The following is a 17,789-nucleotide window of genomic DNA, read 5'->3' on the forward strand; positions in this document are numbered from 1 at the left end:
TAAACCCCACGATGTAATCTTTTTATGTCGTTTCGCATTGGAATACAAATGAATAAGAATCTTTCTCAGGGACTTGAGTGCTATTTTTACACGAATGTTTATACTTTACTCATGTGGGCCTTATTATTTCCATAAAGATTCTAGGCAAAACACGCCACACCAATTCCCACTTTTATTGTTGGCCTTTAAAAGAACACGTTACTGTGATGCCACTGCCACCTGCAGGGCCCTTTGATCAATTGAAACAAATAATCTAAATAATGACAAGAATGTAAGAAAGAAAAGTAACTTGACCAACTTTATAATATGCTTATTTAATGGTAGAATACGATGATATATAAACAATTTTCCAAGAAATATTTTTTTTAATTCCAAGCAATACTTTCCACTAATGTCAACCAAATACTTTCAATAAAATAAGTTCATATAACCAATATGTGCTTTTGCTGAACGGTGATCATTGCTTAACCCCTGTATTAAAACAGTTTTATGCTGTAGGTGAAGCTTTATTCTCCCAACACCAGGTTGGGTGAATATTGCACAGAATTCTGCAATGGCAAAGAACAGCAAGTACTAAGACCAAAGCAAGGGCCGCAAAGTCTGAGCAACAATCCTATTTCCAATGCGATCTGTCATTAAAAATGATGGAAAATTGTTGATACAAAAAGTAACTTGTACAAATGACCATTCTCTGTACAAAAGCTTCTAAAATGTAGTTGTGATGCATATCAATGCAGTATTTCTTAAAATCAGTGAAAAACATTTGTTAGGATGAGGACATAATGTGCAGAGATTTGGGCCAGCTCACCAAAACAGCCATTTGTATAGCAGCTACATTTCCAGTTCAGCATCTAAAATGAATTGAATAAGTACAAACATAATACATAAATACCACTGAAAATATAGCATATGGTTGGGGGAGGAGGGAGTGGGGCTTCCAAAACACAGAAAAAACATTTAAAAGATTAGAGTAGAAAAAATAAAAATGTCCATATCTGCTGTGATTCCAATATAAACATCATGAAATGAGAAAGAAAGTTGTGACTTTGCTCATGTCTTTAAAAACTGATTATATGTATTTAAAAAAACAACAAAAAAAAACAAAGATGATTTCCATATACGATAATCAATTAGCTGAAGTGAGGTATTAGCTCCACGTTCCTCTTGTCCAACAGTGTTTGATCCTGCCACAGTTCTACTGAAAGAACTTGAGGCCCGCAACTAGGAAGAACTTCTCCAGGAAGATCTCAGAATCGAGCACGGCGATGTGGGCGGCCCGGCCGATCAGGGAGTTGGCCGTGTTGGGTAGGGCGTGGATTACATCGAATCGCACCAGATTACAGTCTTTGTTCTGAAGCACCGGCAGCAGCAGGTTCTCAATCATCTCGGCATACACAGGACCTGGTGTGGACAAGAGTAGGGCTGAGCAGGGCAACGTTTGGTCCTTCTTGTGTGCTTTAATTCTCAGCTCAATAGGCGAAATTGTGTAATGGCACAAGGTTTAGTGTGGCAACATAACTATTCAATCTAAACCCACCTGTTTGTTTGTCCTTTAATGCAGTTTTGCACATTTCTATTCGAGCGGAATGATAGGGGACATAACGATCCTGCAGTGACCCGACCAGTACCACATTCCTGAAAAACTGCAGACCTTTAAAAGGGGGATGACAGAAAATTCATTTGTATCATCTCGTATTTCACATATATATAGTATCAAATGGGTTTTTTTAAGCTGAAAGCTTACCAGATTTTTTGCTGAGTTTGTAGAGGAAAGTTTGGCGAGGATCAGAGTTATCGCGGCAAGTAAGCTGAAGGAGTGACCCGGACTTTTTCCACTTTTGCATGAACCAAAGGCCTAGGAACAAACAAACAGTCATTTCACAGGCTTCGCCGCAATGACAGATCGTAGATAGATAGATCTAGTAAAGTATCTGAAAATGCCAGCTAAATGTTTTGAAACACACCTGTGTTGACCAGAGCAGAGCTGTTGTACAATGTGCCCAGATGAGGTCCAGAAAGGGACAGGAAGGTGTGCAGCCTGCTCAGGTAACATTTAAACCTGGGCCTTGTCAGCACTGAGCGAACAATGAGGTTCCCCAAAGAATGACCCACAAAGCTGCAGAGACCACAACCACACCAGACCACATTTGTATGCACATCTTTCACACATTTACAGTGTTGTAAAACACATTTAACTAACAGAACTTTCCAGATTATATCTTGAGTGATGAAGTTGGCTAAAAACATTCTAGGTCAAAAAAACTACACATCTTATTTGGAGTTCTGTTGAGAACACAGGCTTATTTGAACAACTAATTGCGATCTAATGAACCAGTTAAGTATCCTTACTGTAGATAATACACCATATATTGCATTTATGTAGAGCAGATGTTACCTTATCTTTGACACTGTGAGGTTGTATATCTGAATATACTGGACTATTTCATCCAGCAGTCGGTCCGTCATTGACTCAAAATCAGCAAAAGTATCATTCTGTGGATGAAAAGAACATTTAATGAAAAAAAAAAAGAAAGGACAATAAAAGGTTTTACAGCTCACCCGTAAGGAGAACAGGGCCCCGTTCCTCGTACCTGGCTAGATGAGTTACTGGATCATTTTCAGGAAAAGATTAAATAAGTCTGGCCTTTTGGTTCCAGAAAGCAAGTTTTGCAAAATCACCATAGCAACCGTGTCGGCGACAATTTATAACTCCTAGTTCTATATGGTCACAGCGCATACAGTACATGCATCTTCATCATATCATATTATTTATATCAATTGGATTCTATTTGTTTTATTCTGAAAGAGATAATAATATTTAGCTATCAAGATTTCACTGGATGATGCATTCTATTAAGAATACTGCCAGCAGTCACATTTAAAGACTAAATGGTGTGATGAGGCACTTCAAATTAGCCTAAACACATTGAACTTGTGTGCGATATTTTGCCGCGCTCCTTGTCTAGCCCACACAGTGTTGGTGGTGTAAGATTTCCAATTCATTTTCTATAGCCTTTCTATAACCTTTGAAAAAAGGAAGAAACTTTAGGGAGAAGGACTGAGGAGGATCCCTCTCCCGGGATGGAGAGACTGCAACGTATGCCATGTGTACAGAATGAACAGTGGAAAAGATTATACCAGTTATACCAAGGGCAGCACCCCCATAATGTTCGCCGGCAGAGAGACCAGCACACAGAATCTACAATCAACAACATTGTTTGAGCGCGCCTCAGCCTTTGAGGAACCGAGAGAGCCTGACTTCAATCCTCTGGTTATTTTAAGGACATTTGATCGACAAAGACCACGTACGAGGAACGGCGCCCTGATGACAGTAGTTTCTGTTGGCTTATCCACTCACCTGGTTCCTCTCTGACATCAGAAAGTCTATGCGAGCACCAGGCAGTCCCAGCTCTAGGTAAGTCTTCACCAGTCTCAGGTCGGCACTGTTACCTGCGGCCGTAAAGCAAACAGAAGACGAAAGCAAAAGGTTGTGTGTAAAAAAAAAAAAAAAAAAGAAGTAAAGAAGAATGATTGAGAGCAGACAGTCAGGTTTCCTACCGTCCAGGCCGTGGACGCAGACTATTAGATGGATGCCTTCCTCACAAGTTTCATCTTCCTCCAAGCTGAAGTAGGGCACCGTGGACGCCAGCTCAGATACTTCACTGTACAAGAAGCCCGGCAGCTTTAACTGTTTCATTTCCTCCTTTGCCTTAACGAACCTGCGTAATTACAGTAAAATACTTCATGAATATTTTGCCCGGACGGGACCAATACCTGCAAGTTCAACATTAAGGATATGAGAAAAATAGTGCGGTACGACTCACGCTTTCGTTTGTGGCGTGGATGCGCACTCATACCACGGCAGGCTGGAGGAACAGGAGGAGGCGGGACGGGGAGCTCTGCCCGAGCTGTGCCCTGCGCCGCCGGAGGCTCGGTTGGAGCAGATGGGAGCTTTGGATAGGTCCTTTGTCTCGTGGGGGTAACCGATACCAAGCTGCTCGAACAGAAGACCCGCATCCGAAGCGGCGCCGCCACGCTCCTCGTCGGCGACGCCGTTGGCGAAGGCGAAGCCATCCCCTTCCTCGTAGAAGCCGTTCTCGATCATCTCATGCTCAGGCTCGTCTTCGTCCTCATCGTCGGCCCGGGGTCCCTCCTGGATTCCCAGGGTGATGGCGGACGTTTCCACGGGGCTGATCTCGGACACGTCGGCGCTAGAGCACGAGCCAAAGTAGTTCTCCACCATCCCGCGTTTCACCAGGTCGGTGCTGCTGGTGCCGGAGTTGCTGGAAGGGCAGGCGGTGTGGGGGTCACTACGGGGCTCTTTAACAGTCCCAAGATCAACAACGCCAGTTAATTTGGAGTCAGTTTCCACGTCAGAGGATGGTTTTCTTAGGTTGGAGTTCCCTGCAGGTCTCGGAGAGATTTCCCCAGAGAACACCAGACTCTGCTCCTGCACCAAAACACTGGACTTCCTGCCTCGGAGTTCAGCTCCACTGGAGCCCCTGGAGGAACTTTCCCCCTCATCGTCTGAGGGCAAGGAGTTGATGGAGGTGAGAGAAGACTGCACTCCGCTGACAGCACTGGTGTTTTCTTGGTGTAGAATCTCTGCTGCTCCACTGGGCTTCTGCGCCGAGCTTTGCAGAAGTGGCCGTAGTGCAGCACTCGGAGGGGGCTTCTCAGGCTGGGGGGCGGCGGCAGATTCAGCGAAGTCTAGCCGTCCGAAACTCTGAAGTCCTGGAATCAGCTGAGTGGCAAAAGAGCTGGGCTCACTTTCGATGCCAGAGTCGGAGAGTCGAGACGAGGCACCGGGGGCTCCTCCGTCCGGCAGCCTGATGAGATCGCTCTTCGCCTGCGCAGGGACCAGACCGGACTGGCTACGCAGCGCCGCTTCTGCACCGGGCCTTTCAAAAATGGAGTCCACCACAGACTGCTTTGATTCACAGACGTCGGTCTGGGTGATCCCGGCAACGCTGCTGCTTACGGTCGTATCCGTCTCACAAGGTAGCAGAACGGTGACTTTGTCCCCCTGGTAAGGGTCCTTTTGACTTGGTTTCACCTCAATTTGCTTCAGCCCAGCAGACCACTGCGGCAGCGTTTGGCCGGCATGGTCAACTTGGTCCTCATGGCGAAGCGGCTGGTTGCATGTAGCAATAATCCCAGTACCAGCCTGAGGATTATTCTGTGCGTCAGAATTTGCAGGTTTTTTAAAGGAACCTCTTTGACAAGCAGCAGAACAAACATTGTCATCTGCAACAGACTCCACAGCACTGTTTTCACAGAGCGCCGAAGTGGCACCAGAGTCGAAAACCGAATTTGCATAAGTCTGTAAATAAGTACTTGAGTCGCTTTGTAATGCACCTCGATCCTCTTCTTGGTTTGAGGGAGCTTCCCCTTCCATGTGCTTTGCGTCAGCATTAGGAGCTTTGAGGTTCTTATAGCCCACCAACACCACAGAGTCTTTGGCGGCCGGGCTAATCAGCTTCTTTGAGTTCTCAGCCTTTGCATTTTTCTTCAGTTTCACCGACTTGCCTTTGGACTTGGGTGGTGGATCATAGCTGTCTGGCCAGGGGTTTTCCATAGAGGCAAACTGAGACTCGGGTACGGGGCTGGCTGCTGCTGCACTGCACTCCTTGGAGCTGGGCTTGTCCGTTTTGCTGGACACTGAGCCGGTCCTTGTGTTGTGCACGCCCAGCCAGGGCCCGTCGCGATCTTCAGGTTCAAACCATGTCGAAGACAAAAACATCATTGTTTTACAACAAATAGCCGAAGTCTACTGATTCTACATGTAGTGGAGTGGTAAGACTGTATTACTGACCTTCAGTGATGGAATCTAGGTATCTATCCTCAAAGATGATTGGCAGGGAGCTAACGTCACCGTCTAGATCTGCACATTCCACTGGAAGTGCAGGCAAAGACAAGAAATAGCTGGAGCTTTTGATAGCATTAGTCATCTGCTGGTGACTGTAAGCACTGTTGGAGGAGGGGAGGGAAGAAAAAAAAAAAAAACATATCTGCATTATTGAGTCTGTGCCGGCAACGACTGGCCTGAAATATTGTCATCAAACACTGAATTATATAACGTGGACAAACATGCCACTGCAACTTACTGTAGTTCCTGATACGCTAGTGCAGATTGTCTTGGATGTTCAAGACAAAAGAAAGCCTCAGCAAACCGCCTTACCTGTAACAAAACCACATTACAGAGTATATACGTTTGAGATTTAGCCTCTGGAGTATAGTTTGGGATTATGTATTGCATGAAAAGAAGATTCCGTTAATTCAAGAAGGTTCTTAAGCGGGTTTAAGCGGGTGGGACTCACCCTCAGCGTATGGTGCTCCATGGCTAGTAGGGCAGCAACATGCTCCTGCAGGGAAACTACCTCTAGGAATTGTCCCCAGAGAGCCATGAGCAGAGAGCAGAGCTGGGCCAGGTTCATATTAACCAGCTCTGCCAGCTCATCAGGGGACTCCGCTTTCTGCTAAAAGGAAGAGGACACCAGTCACCCACAGGGCTCCCTAAAAAACGGGTCTGAACACAAACAAAACCAATCCCTCAATTCCATGACCCACTAGTGTTTTGCGGGTCGGTGTCGGCAGAGACTCGTTCCTTTAGGATTTGCACTGCTGACACACTAACTGAATAGTTTACCATCCTAAAAACCTGCTTTTGATATTCAAATAAAGCTGAATATGAACCCTCCAAAATAAATAGACCGTATCTATTTCGAGTCCTGTGTCCGTCATAGCTACTGTTGGATATCTAATATGAAAAACTGTATTTGGAAGGAAGGTGCTGCTCACTGCAACAGACAAGTAGAACCTGAATAAAGCACCACCTCATCTACAGAAATTTGTAACACATTAGCTCATACTGAGAACCGCAGGTAGGCTAACCTACCCGCATCCAACTACAATCAGATTGCCTGTCTGCCAACAAGTGAACACTGCAGCGGCACAAAGGATTCAGTGACTGCGAACACACCTCTAGCCACCTTTCTTTACCTTCCTTTTCTCCAAAAAGGCTTCTCTCCAACAATGCAAACGCAAACCGTATTCCCCTGAGGCAGCCGTTATTTGCAGCCACAAACGCAGTTTGCATGCATTTCTTGCGACCTCCTCCTGCCCTAATGAATAAACGCTTGTTGCTTCCCTATGAAGGTTTCCGAATAATGGCCTACTGAGGAAAGATCAAAAAGGTCTTACCTTGACATGTTCACATAACTCCGCTAGACGGGCGTCCAAGTCGAGTTGTTCTGAGAATGCAGAGCAACAGCACTACTAAGAATTATAACTCATCTATTTGATTGTGCACAACGGTTTTAAAAGGGCCCGTGATACAGGCAGAACAAGGATGTGGAGTTAGACAGCACTCAGAAGTCAATACAAACTCTAGAGAACCACTTTGTTAGGACTCTTTGATCAATGCCTGGTTATAAAGAAAGAAAGAAAGAGAGATCTATCTATATATCTATATAAACACACACGCACACACAACAGCAATTTAGGCATACAGTCTCTGGAGAATAGGACATACAGAAGATATAGTATTTTCTACAAAGAGGAAACTAGAGTGAAGAGGAAATAAGAGAGAGGAAGGCCGGCGGGTTTGAGGTACTGGGAGGCTCGGAACATACCTATGTAGACGTGCCTTTGACTTCGGGGATAGGGTCTCCTGAGAACTCGCTCATATAGGACTTGCATGCTGGGCTTGGCTAGTAAGATTGCACATAAAGGCATATTTAACCTTGTTTGGTCTTTGGGGATAGGTTAATATTTGTCCAGTTGTGTGGGGAAGGTTAAGTGAGCCAGTTGCAACAATAACCTGTGTTTAGGAGTGGTTATTCTGAGGCTTCAGTCTAGGGGTCAATAGACTTATCGAACGAGTGCAACAAACATTTTGTAAGTATAATGAGCAAAGATGGACTACAGTTAGCTTGCTGAATTCAGTTAGAGGGCTGTGTAGTCTGTGTAGGGGATAATATGTCAGTATGAAAGGATCAGGTGAAATGATATGAGAACTCAACAAACTCGTAATATACAACAAACACAGGCGCTGAAAAAACAACAAAAACAATGAGAATCCAACCATTCACAAGGCATTGATTGTACTGTATGACCCTGAGAATACTTGTGTCTCCTCAGTGCTTGAGTTCAAATAAGATGACTGTTTTATATACGATTTGGTGCAACCTGTTGTTATCCCCACACTGGGACATGAATTACAGTGAAGCTTTAGTGCTGTGTACCTAGTTCCATACGATGGGAGGAGGGCAGGTCCTTGGTAATGGAGGTGAAGTAGTCAAACAGGCCCTGGTAGGCCAGGAGGAGATTGGAGCAGAGGTTATGGTGCAGACTGAAGGCATGCTGCAGACAGTGGTCAGACACCAGGAATGTCCTGCCCTGAGGGATCATGAGGGACACAGACAGGATGCTGTGGGTGATTTAATTCTGGAAACAATATCAGAATCACTGACGTTCTGGACATCCTCAGCAGCTGTAAACAAAATTGCACTTGACAGCCTCCGGCAAAGGTGGAGTAAAACGCTCAGCAACCTAATATTAATTTTTTTTTTTTTTTTAAATAACGCATTCAATCTACAAAGTTAAACGCAATCTATTGAAAAACACCAAATCGGGTAAATCAATGAATGTTGAAAACGAGGTTCTTTAATAGCGTTCTGTAGTGGGTACTTTCCAGGTGTCGGGCGCTTTATTGCGCTTTGCCTGCGGGCGAAGCCTAGCGGAAGCCTAGCTCACACTACCGCACGGCGGGGGCAGCTTCAGCTCACCACCACGCCGTCGGGAGAAGCCAATTACTCCTGGCCAAATGTGGCAATGGCCCGATGGATGCCCCATCTGTCAACAGCCCGACAGGTCTGCTTCCAATGCAACCAATGTAACACAGCGTTCTGCCCCAGCTGAAGAACTGTCCAATCCGAGTAGTGATCAAAGCACGTATTACTGGCAGAAAGTATTATTAGGTCTATAACAACTGCTTACTTTTTATCAGGTGCTTTATTTAGCCCTTTGTATTACAGCAAACTTGTAAAGGGATACAACGGTGGCATCTTTTAGAATTTCCCGACTCAACCCGTGAAGAAGAATCTACAAAGGAAACGCGACCACCTCCAAATACGTTGTGCTCGCCGCAAAGAGGATCCACTTACATCCGATGATACTTGCTTGACATAACTGCCACCGAACACCACACTTTCCAGAGGCGGGATGACGGAGTCTTTGCTCTGCGGTGGAGCGTTGCGGTTGAGCCACGTGCTTTTCACTGGTCGGGGCAAACTAAGCAAACACACAATGAAGGAAATCAAACTCTGCTAATCACCACAGATATCTAATGAGCACTTCTACTACATCGGTCACATATTACTGTACAAACTTGTCAAGTCAAATAAAAGGAAAATGTAATGGTAAATTTGTCGTCAAGTTTGAACCTACTGCAAACAACAATGGTAGATAACGTGATGGAGATGTATGAACGAGCTGCAGCACTTCAAATGAATGCACAACTTAAGTGAGTGTGAAACACGTCCACGTGTTAGGAAGCAGTCTGACCTGATAAGGGGCTGATGTAGAGCCACTAGGGAGGCGTGGATGGCTACGGACATGACAGACAGGTGAAAGTAGTCAAACATGACATTGACGTGTTGGTGGATGCCTCGCTGAAGGCTAAAGTGCAAACGAAGTGTGCGGCCACTGATATTCTGCAGAGAGCTCGGATCGTCTGGCCTGTGGAAATGAAATGAGGAACAAAAAGGTACAGCGTCATTTCTTATGAGAGATGCAAACATCGAATTCGCAGCCACCGAAATGAGAACATGCCGTTCAAATGTTGCAACACCTACGTGTAATCGCCATCTGTGAAATATAAATCCAAGAAGAGCTGGAAATCAATGTCATTGAGGGACTCTTCCACCTGAGAATATTGAAAAACATGTGGAGAGGGTCCAATTTAGAGGCAGTGTGCTGAAAGCATATAATGTGCCGAGTCTATCAGCAAGTCTATCACTGCTGGAGGTGTGTCTTTTTCTCTTGATAGTATCAGCACTAATAAGCTGGATACATTTTGAAGCCTTTGTTATGTTATCCGTCTCCCTGAGGACAGCAGATGTCAAAAACACTCCCATGCGCTCGGTTAGAACAGCTGAACCTCGGCACAAAAACAAGGCTCTCCAAGCAATCAACTGTGGAGCTGCTCCACATAACAAAAGCAATTTTGCATCAGATATTCATTCATCGCTTTTGTTTTGGGGGGGGGTGGTCACTTTTAATCTGTTCCTGTGACATGTTTGTTTGCCTTTGGTCACATCCTCTTTTCCTTAAGGTCAACATGACATTAGGGTCTTTTGCTCACAATAATCACATCACTGGTAAGATTGTGCACTAATTTAGGAGAGAAATGCAGGAAAACGTACCTTCTTCTCATCCAGCAGCATCATCACTTTGAAGAGGAGGACATCATTGACCACAATCTCTTCGCTCTTGTACAGAATTTGGAACGTTTTGCTGCAGATTACTTCATCTTGGACTGAAGCAGGAAACGCCAGATCAGAGCCTAAACAAAAAACACCAGAATATATTGAGTTTATGGAGAAAAAACAAACAAACAATTGAAGCAAACCAGTGTGTTTTTAACTATTTTCTGTATAAACTTTAGGAAGGAATCATGCGACCAAATCGGGTCTGCTTTGGAGATGAAAGCCCAGTGAAGTGCTGTTTACTCGTCTACTCTATTCAACAAGGTGTTCAATGTAATATAAATGGAACATTTAAAACATTCAAGCACCGGAATTACACACCTCTGATGATCCTGTTTATTTAAGAAACAAAGAATTGGTGTGAGTGTATGTCAGTGTATGCATGCATACGTCTGTGTATATGAGGGTGTGTTTTGTCTATATGTATGCATGTATGTGTGCATATCTACGTAGGGGTATGTGAGTATATGTGTATGTATATTGAGAACGGGTGGTTGATTTTTAATGTATATCTGAAAATGAATAAAAACTTTGATCACAAAAGAAAAAGAATTGAGGTCATTGTGCAAAATGACAACAAGGTCAACAAGTTCTCTTAAGCAAGGGGCTGCAGCATATTCTATAAAGCCTTAGAGAAATAATGAGAACAAGGATTGGCCTGTGAGATAAGCCAGTGCCCTACCAGCTCCCTGTTTCGACAAATCTGCAATAACATTTTTTTGATGGAACAATACCCATATCAGAGAGCTGAAAGTGATGTGTGCACTCAAAGCATAAGAAGGTGACCCGCCTTCACCGGGACACTGGCGTTGTTATGTGTTGACCAACTGGATCCCCAAAGGCGGCACAGATCCTTTCAAAATAGGGAAATGGCCCCTTTCCATCCTCAAAAATGCATTTACCTCCCAAGTGAAGTATACTGGTCTCGACTTTGTGTGGAAACCGGGGTGGCAACTTCAGACCAGCACGAATCTGGTAGAACCTGGAAATGAAGGACACACTGTGTATAAAGCCTTGTCCACGGCAACATTGGAGGTTCGGTGAAGGAGGGACAAACTGCACAGGTCAGCCACAGGCACTTGCAAAATTACCCCACAACTTTTATGAATAAACAATGATCACTTTCTGTCGCTGTCACTCTTGTAGTAAACCTGAGCTCTTAAAGCAGAGACGAGCCAGCAGCATGGAGCAGTTTTATCTCAGCAAGTGTCATTGGACTGCTGCTGCTGTGAAAAATTACTAAAGTTTTAGGGATAGAGGTCTCCAAAGAGATATATTTTCAGGTTTGGATAGAACACAATTAGTTCTACATTTTTAATATCCCTGCAGCACAACTGTCATCAAGATATAATACAAATTCAGCGGAAAGTGAGGCAGACCGAGCTGGCTCCTCTTAGTTGGTTAGTTATGACTAATGACACAGATCCTGGTCCCCTTCTACCACTAGCAGCAAATCCCTCTAAAGCGTGCCATCGCAGTGGATTTATTGAATTAGCAAGGTAGACCTCTGTAATGCATGTTAGAAATACACATATTTGGTAATAGCGTGAATGAATCGCAACCTGCTCGAAACTTATGGGGCAAAAAGAGCAGAGACAACGTGGAAACCACACACCCTCTTTGGAACAAGTCCACGTTGTAGAACTTGTGGAGCTCCACAGAGAACTCCACCGTGGCCTGGACTTCAGTCATCTTGGGCTCTACAGGCAGGGGTGCCTTACATCATCCGGGGTAAATCTGCAGGCCTACAGGTGAGTATTCAGATTAGTCATTTTAGCTCCAGGATTCTTTTGTAAAAAAAAAAAAAAAAAAAACGGTAAATACAAGATAGCACAGAAATGATCCACCAAGTTACACAAAGTCATATTAACAAGCCCTGTTAGCTTCTGCAAGATACTAGGAGAGAACTATTAAAAAAACACCAGGAGTAGTTACACAGGTCACCCGATCCAGTTAAAGAATATGCGAGATTTGGATTATCTTTAAATGGGGAATTATTACGAGAGTGGGGTTGACATCTATCATAGCAGGCATCTTGTCCTCTGTACCCAATTGGTTAATAGCCCTGATAATTATAGCGTTGGCATAGCAGGGGAAGTATTATATAGAACATTGCAAATATAGGCCTGAAATACAATGTTACCAATTGGTAGTGTTAGACATAAAACACAGACATCCCTGTAAGTAGATGCAAACATTTTAAGCTATATTATTAAGATTATTAATATCTATTTCAGGTTAAAAGGTCATGTCTGCTTTTGGGCAGTTTCATGGGGGAAATAAAACTGGCAAAAGAAAATCATACAGACGGTCGCTAAATTAGTCATGCATTGAAATGAATAAATCATCCAGGGGGAGGGTGGGGGGGACAACAAGTCATTGTATTCATGCAAGGAAAAAACAATACGAGGTACAAACAGGCCCCCGGGAATTTGACCTGGTTGAGGCAGATCCCCCGATGAAGGGAAAATAGTTCCATGTTATGAGGATCCATTCCTGGAAGAAGTTATCTTTAAAAAGCTGTCAGTTCAAAACTAAAATTAAACTGGGCACGACACAGAGAACAAACAAGGAGTTCAAGTTAAACGAATAAACCGGCTGTCCCGGACTCATTTACGTTTTAACTTTAAGAGTTGGATTTCCACTTTATCATGTTTCACAGAAAGTGACACAATTTTTTAATGTATGTTTTGGTAGACAGATTGAGCACTGAGGTGAAAGGAATCAAGCCACCGAATAACAAAACACAGCAGAACTAAAAAAAGACGAGTTCAAACCGGGAGGTGTGAGACGATGACGTGGGAGGAAGGCGAGAGCCACGGCATTCATACGGCCGTACAATAGACACATCTATAAATATTTATTTACACGAACAGCTCAGCTGCGAGGACACACAAACGTAAATGTGCACAACTGGTCGGTCGAGTTGAGTGTCGGACCTTTTGTGTGAACGTGTGACACGAACACGTACGTGACGGAGGCTGATGTGGATGATTAGAAAGGGTGAAGAAAAAAGGTGTTAACTGCGTAGATGGACGAAACGTCGGTGCCAGCTGAGCGGCCAATGCGGACCAAACGTTCGTTGATAAACTCAATGCAACATTAATCTGGAAAACTAATCGGGAAAAAAAACCATAACGCCACATTCCAACTTCCGCGCGACGTTACGTTACCGAGACGATTCAAGTCCACAACTTAAGTTAACGTCACGTAGGAGGAAAGAAGGTTAAAACAGTTAACGCTAACGTTGGTCTTGTTATATGTGTTTATACTTGCGTGTATAAATACATAAAAGAAAGGCCTTCACATACTACGACGAATTGTCCACTATAAAAAACGGTCGCCTTTAGGTCACCAGCTAGAGCCCCATTCATGCCCCGATGTTAGCTGTTAGCACGCAAATCGTCCTGTAGCTGTTACCGGAGTGGGTTGAGTGAGGCGGTAACGTTACATGTCCCCGGCAAGTGGGCAGAATCACGGCGCGGGTCTAAAGGGTGACAAGTGGCAAGCTAACGTTAAATATAATGCCCGATGACCCCAAAACAGGGGTCAGGAACGATCTGAAAGAATACATACCGTCACATGCTTGAGCAGACCACCGTGAAATAAAAACGCTCCTCCGTCGCCAACTAACAGTAACGGCTAGCGTAGCATTAGCCACACACACACACAACAGTTATCACCGGGTCTAACATTAGCCGCGGGAGCTAACGCTACTCACCATTGCGTTGGCAAGCTAGCGTTAGCTAGCTGGCAAACGTTAGCTCCAATTCCAGGTCCTCGTCCTTTCGCTGTGAACCGTGGCCAGAAAACACTACTGTGCAGACTGCACACTTCCTAGTTCGGCTGGTGTTAAAAAAGGAGAAACGCCCTCACAATGACAGACAGCTTCGAGTGGCCGCGGATCTCCCCGTGCAGCGGTGTTTGTGTTGGAAAGCCATCGAGCTAACTGCGCTCACCCTGAAGAGCTGACAGCAGCAGCCACAAGCGCAGCTCCACTGCCCCGCTTGCCAACACTTGGCTGCACATACCGGAGACGCAGTTGACGCGCATGCAAAATGAATGCCACATAAATGGAGTGTTGAAGTGTTGGATACATGTCAAAAAAAGAGATAATTATATAATTAATAGTAGTATCAGTAGTATATATTTTATCATTAGCCGTTAAAAGTGTTCATATATCCATACTTTTTCCATGCATTTGCGTTGTTAGGCCCAATGGCTTGCGGTGTGTTTGGAAATGATTGCATGTCCGTGTGACTATTTATCTATTTTTTATTTTACTTACTACTATTTACTACTAATATTAAAACAAATGACTGAAAAACGTATGTTTCTTGGTGATGCACAACTAGTTGGAATGCGTTTGGATGCTTTCACTATGACTTAAAGCTTAGTCTTCCACCTTACTTCAGGAATTGCAGAACGATTAGTTCCCAAAAGTGCTGGAAAAATGAAACTGATGAAGTTTCCACACCTAATTTACTTGGCATACATGATCGTAACAATAGAACAACAAGTGTGTTACAATAACCTTTTTTCTGGAAAGAAAAATCAATGAATGGAGATAACTCCAGTGGAATGCACAGTGGAAGTTGACACTGTGGAGGATGTTGACTCACTCCCCCAAATATATACAGTCAAGCCTATAAGAGACACCTCACTGTGACCTGGAGGTTTTCACTCCTGCAGAGGGAGAAACTAAACGACTTGTTCTCTCCAGCAAGCCCATAGAAACAGCCGGCTGCAGGTGTTTCCAGATCAAGCTATGAAATGGGTCGAGTCAAAAGGTAAACTTTCTGTTACAGTGACCTGGGGAGTGTTGTGACTCATGTAATTGATGCCGAATGTGTGGCAGTCTATCATTTCAATACATAGGACATGTATCATGCAAACAAATACATTTCTTAACTCAACGTTTTTTTCAGATTGCGTTCCAGAAATATCCTTCTGTACGCCACACTAACACTAACACTATATTTGCCCAGGACTTCATTCTCAGAGTAAATTGTCTTCTGCACTGCAAAGCGCAATGGTTGAGATAACAGTGAGGAAGGCAAACAAAATAATGTGATAATTTCACATGAAAACTCAAAGACTCCACGAGTGATGTTCACTTGAATGCTGATTATCAGTGTCCCACTACATTCTCAAAATGTTAATTATACCCTTGCTGCTGTTTGTCTTTGGCTGAAGCACTTTCTCTGTGCTCTGCATGTGTTGGGGAATACATTCCCCTTGACATTGAATAATTGTTTATTTTTTTGTTTTTATACCTGACAAACTGTTTTTAACTGCATTCATTTCATGGCTATAGCATATAGTTGCATGAGGAGCTTACCTTACCTTACACACACTGTGCATTAAATAGTAATACCCCGCATTGATGAATACATACGGACAAAGCCAAAGTATTATGTTACAGTATCAATTGCGGTCCTGTGAACAGTGTCAGATCATTAATACAATGCTAGCAGCCTGCTTGTGAAATGTCTAAAGAAACCAATTGTTGCATGTCAAACATTTGGCTAATAAATGTTTCCTGATTTATTCGAACTCAATAAGATTTTTAACTTCCTGTCCAGATGTGTTGAAATGGGAAAATCTTGAACTTAAATGTTAAAGAGGAAACAGCAAACAGGCAGATAGTCTAATATTTATTCAAGCAAGCAGCACGGCTTTCCAAACACTGAGCTTTTATTTCCTCCTCACACACGCACGCACGCACACACACACACACACACACACACACACACACACACACACACACACACACACACACACACACACACACACACACACACACACACACACACACACACACACACACACAGACAGACAGACAGACAGACAGACACACACTGTGTCTACTAACCAGGTGCTTTGTTTCCATGTCGCAGCAGTGAGTTTTTCATCTCAAGTTGGTATTCATGTTGAACAGCAGTCCACGTGCCCTCAGATCAGCGTCGGGGAGGATCACATCTCAGGTGAATTCACAAAAACTATAAGCACAGCTGTTTATTTTTCCTGCCTACACAAAAAATATAACTATACATTTTTAATATATACAGATAAACTAGGTAGCTTATTATGCAAAACATGTTCTATCATAATTTTAGCAATTTGTGATACAATGTGATCAAGGTCATGGATCTCCAAGATGATGTTTACATTTAACCACTCTCTCTGTCTCTGCGCTTTTAGGGTTTCATATTATCTCCCAGTTCAACATTGCTGAGCTGGGCAGAAGGGGCACTGTTCATATTATCTCCCAGTTCAACATTGCTGAGCTAGGCAGAAGGGGCACTGTTAAAAAGATTAAAGGTTCCTCTCCAAAGCACATTGCCTATCGAATCGGCCCAGCATTTAACTTCAGGGTTAACACAAGGTAAACTTCAGGGTGTATGGGTGAATACTGACCTCTAGCGGTTGAACTGGTATAACGTCATTTACCCTGTCCATGGTCCTGGACATAAAATACCTTGATCACCTGTACCAACGCATTCCTTCTGACAAAACAAAAACATACCACAATAAAGTGTGTTTAATAGTTCATCCTTCATCGTTGTATTTCAGATCAGCTTATCCCCTAGGGCTGCCGGAAGAGTTTGCATTTGTGGCCCTGTTGCGCATGAGTGGCACCGCTATCAACAAAAACTGGAATATCTGGCAAATGCAGTTTGAAAATGAAAAGGAGCAGCTGACCGTCGGACTCAACGGGGAGTCTCAGTCCCTGGAGTTCACCTTCACAGCATTGGGCGCCGTGACGCACACTGTTGCTTTCGGCCCTCTGACTTTTCTTTTCGACGACAAGTGGCACCAAGTCCTGCTCTGAATCAGCAGGCGCGCTGTATACCTTTTCGTGGACTGTGTCATGGTCGGCTCCCGGAATATACCACCGCGACAAAAAGTCAGCTTGGAAGGCTTCACGTTGATCGGAAAACTAAAAAGACAATCCAGCGGTGGCAATTGCGGTACGTCCGCCAGAGCACCGCTGCACTGCTTATGCAACTGAAACCATTTTAATAGTAGTTTGTCTGCTGTGTCTCTTTACTAGACTAAAGTCATACACTATGCAGCACATTTGGACAGTTTCCAAAAATGCATGTGCATTTAATGTTTGGCCACATTTTAACTCTCAAATAAACACTTTCATTTCGTTAATGTTTCAATAATGAGTCTCAGATGGCAAACACATCATGCTTTATATTTTTCATGATGGAGAAAATTTGGGGTTTGGCCTTAATGTGTAGTAAAAACATGTCCATTTTCCTTTGGGACGCAGCTTGTGTAGAGCCA

The 17,789-nt window shown here is 43.8% G+C and overlaps 1 protein-coding gene across 11 annotated transcripts; it reads right to left on the minus strand.

The window, feature by feature from the left end:
• Positions 1–298: 298 nt before the first annotated feature.
• On the minus strand, positions 299–14,574 carry fam135a (family with sequence similarity 135 member A). 11 transcript variants are annotated; one of them, XM_078104190.1, is made up of 22 exons: positions 14,212–14,498; positions 12,928–13,010; positions 12,106–12,235; positions 11,393–11,472; positions 10,428–10,567; positions 9,858–9,928; positions 9,568–9,741; positions 9,168–9,294; positions 8,247–8,400; positions 7,635–7,712; positions 7,204–7,253; positions 6,321–6,476; positions 6,108–6,181; positions 5,816–5,970; positions 3,825–5,709; positions 3,559–3,719; positions 3,359–3,450; positions 2,396–2,493; positions 1,965–2,116; positions 1,745–1,855; positions 1,538–1,651; positions 299–1,401 (listed from the first exon to the last, which is right to left on the minus strand). In XM_078104190.1, exons 3-22 carry the CDS (start codon positions 12,180–12,182, stop codon positions 1,196–1,198), a joined length of 4,155 nt encoding a protein of 1,384 aa, XP_077960316.1. In that variant the 5' UTR covers positions 12,183–12,235; positions 12,928–13,010; positions 14,212–14,498; the 3' UTR covers positions 299–1,195. The 11 variants fall into 11 exon arrangements, with proteins under 11 accessions (XP_077960316.1, XP_040035494.2, XP_077960315.1 ...); XM_040179560.2 differs by having other exon boundaries at positions 6,321–6,479; XM_078104189.1 differs by having other exon boundaries at positions 12,928–12,986; positions 14,212–14,497.
• Positions 14,575–17,789: the final 3,215 nt, after the last annotated feature.

This window comes from Gasterosteus aculeatus, chromosome 6 (genome assembly GCF_964276395.1).
Source record: "Gasterosteus aculeatus chromosome 6, fGasAcu3.hap1.1, whole genome shotgun sequence".
Lineage (NCBI taxonomy): Eukaryota > Metazoa > Chordata > Actinopteri > Perciformes > Gasterosteidae > Gasterosteus > Gasterosteus aculeatus.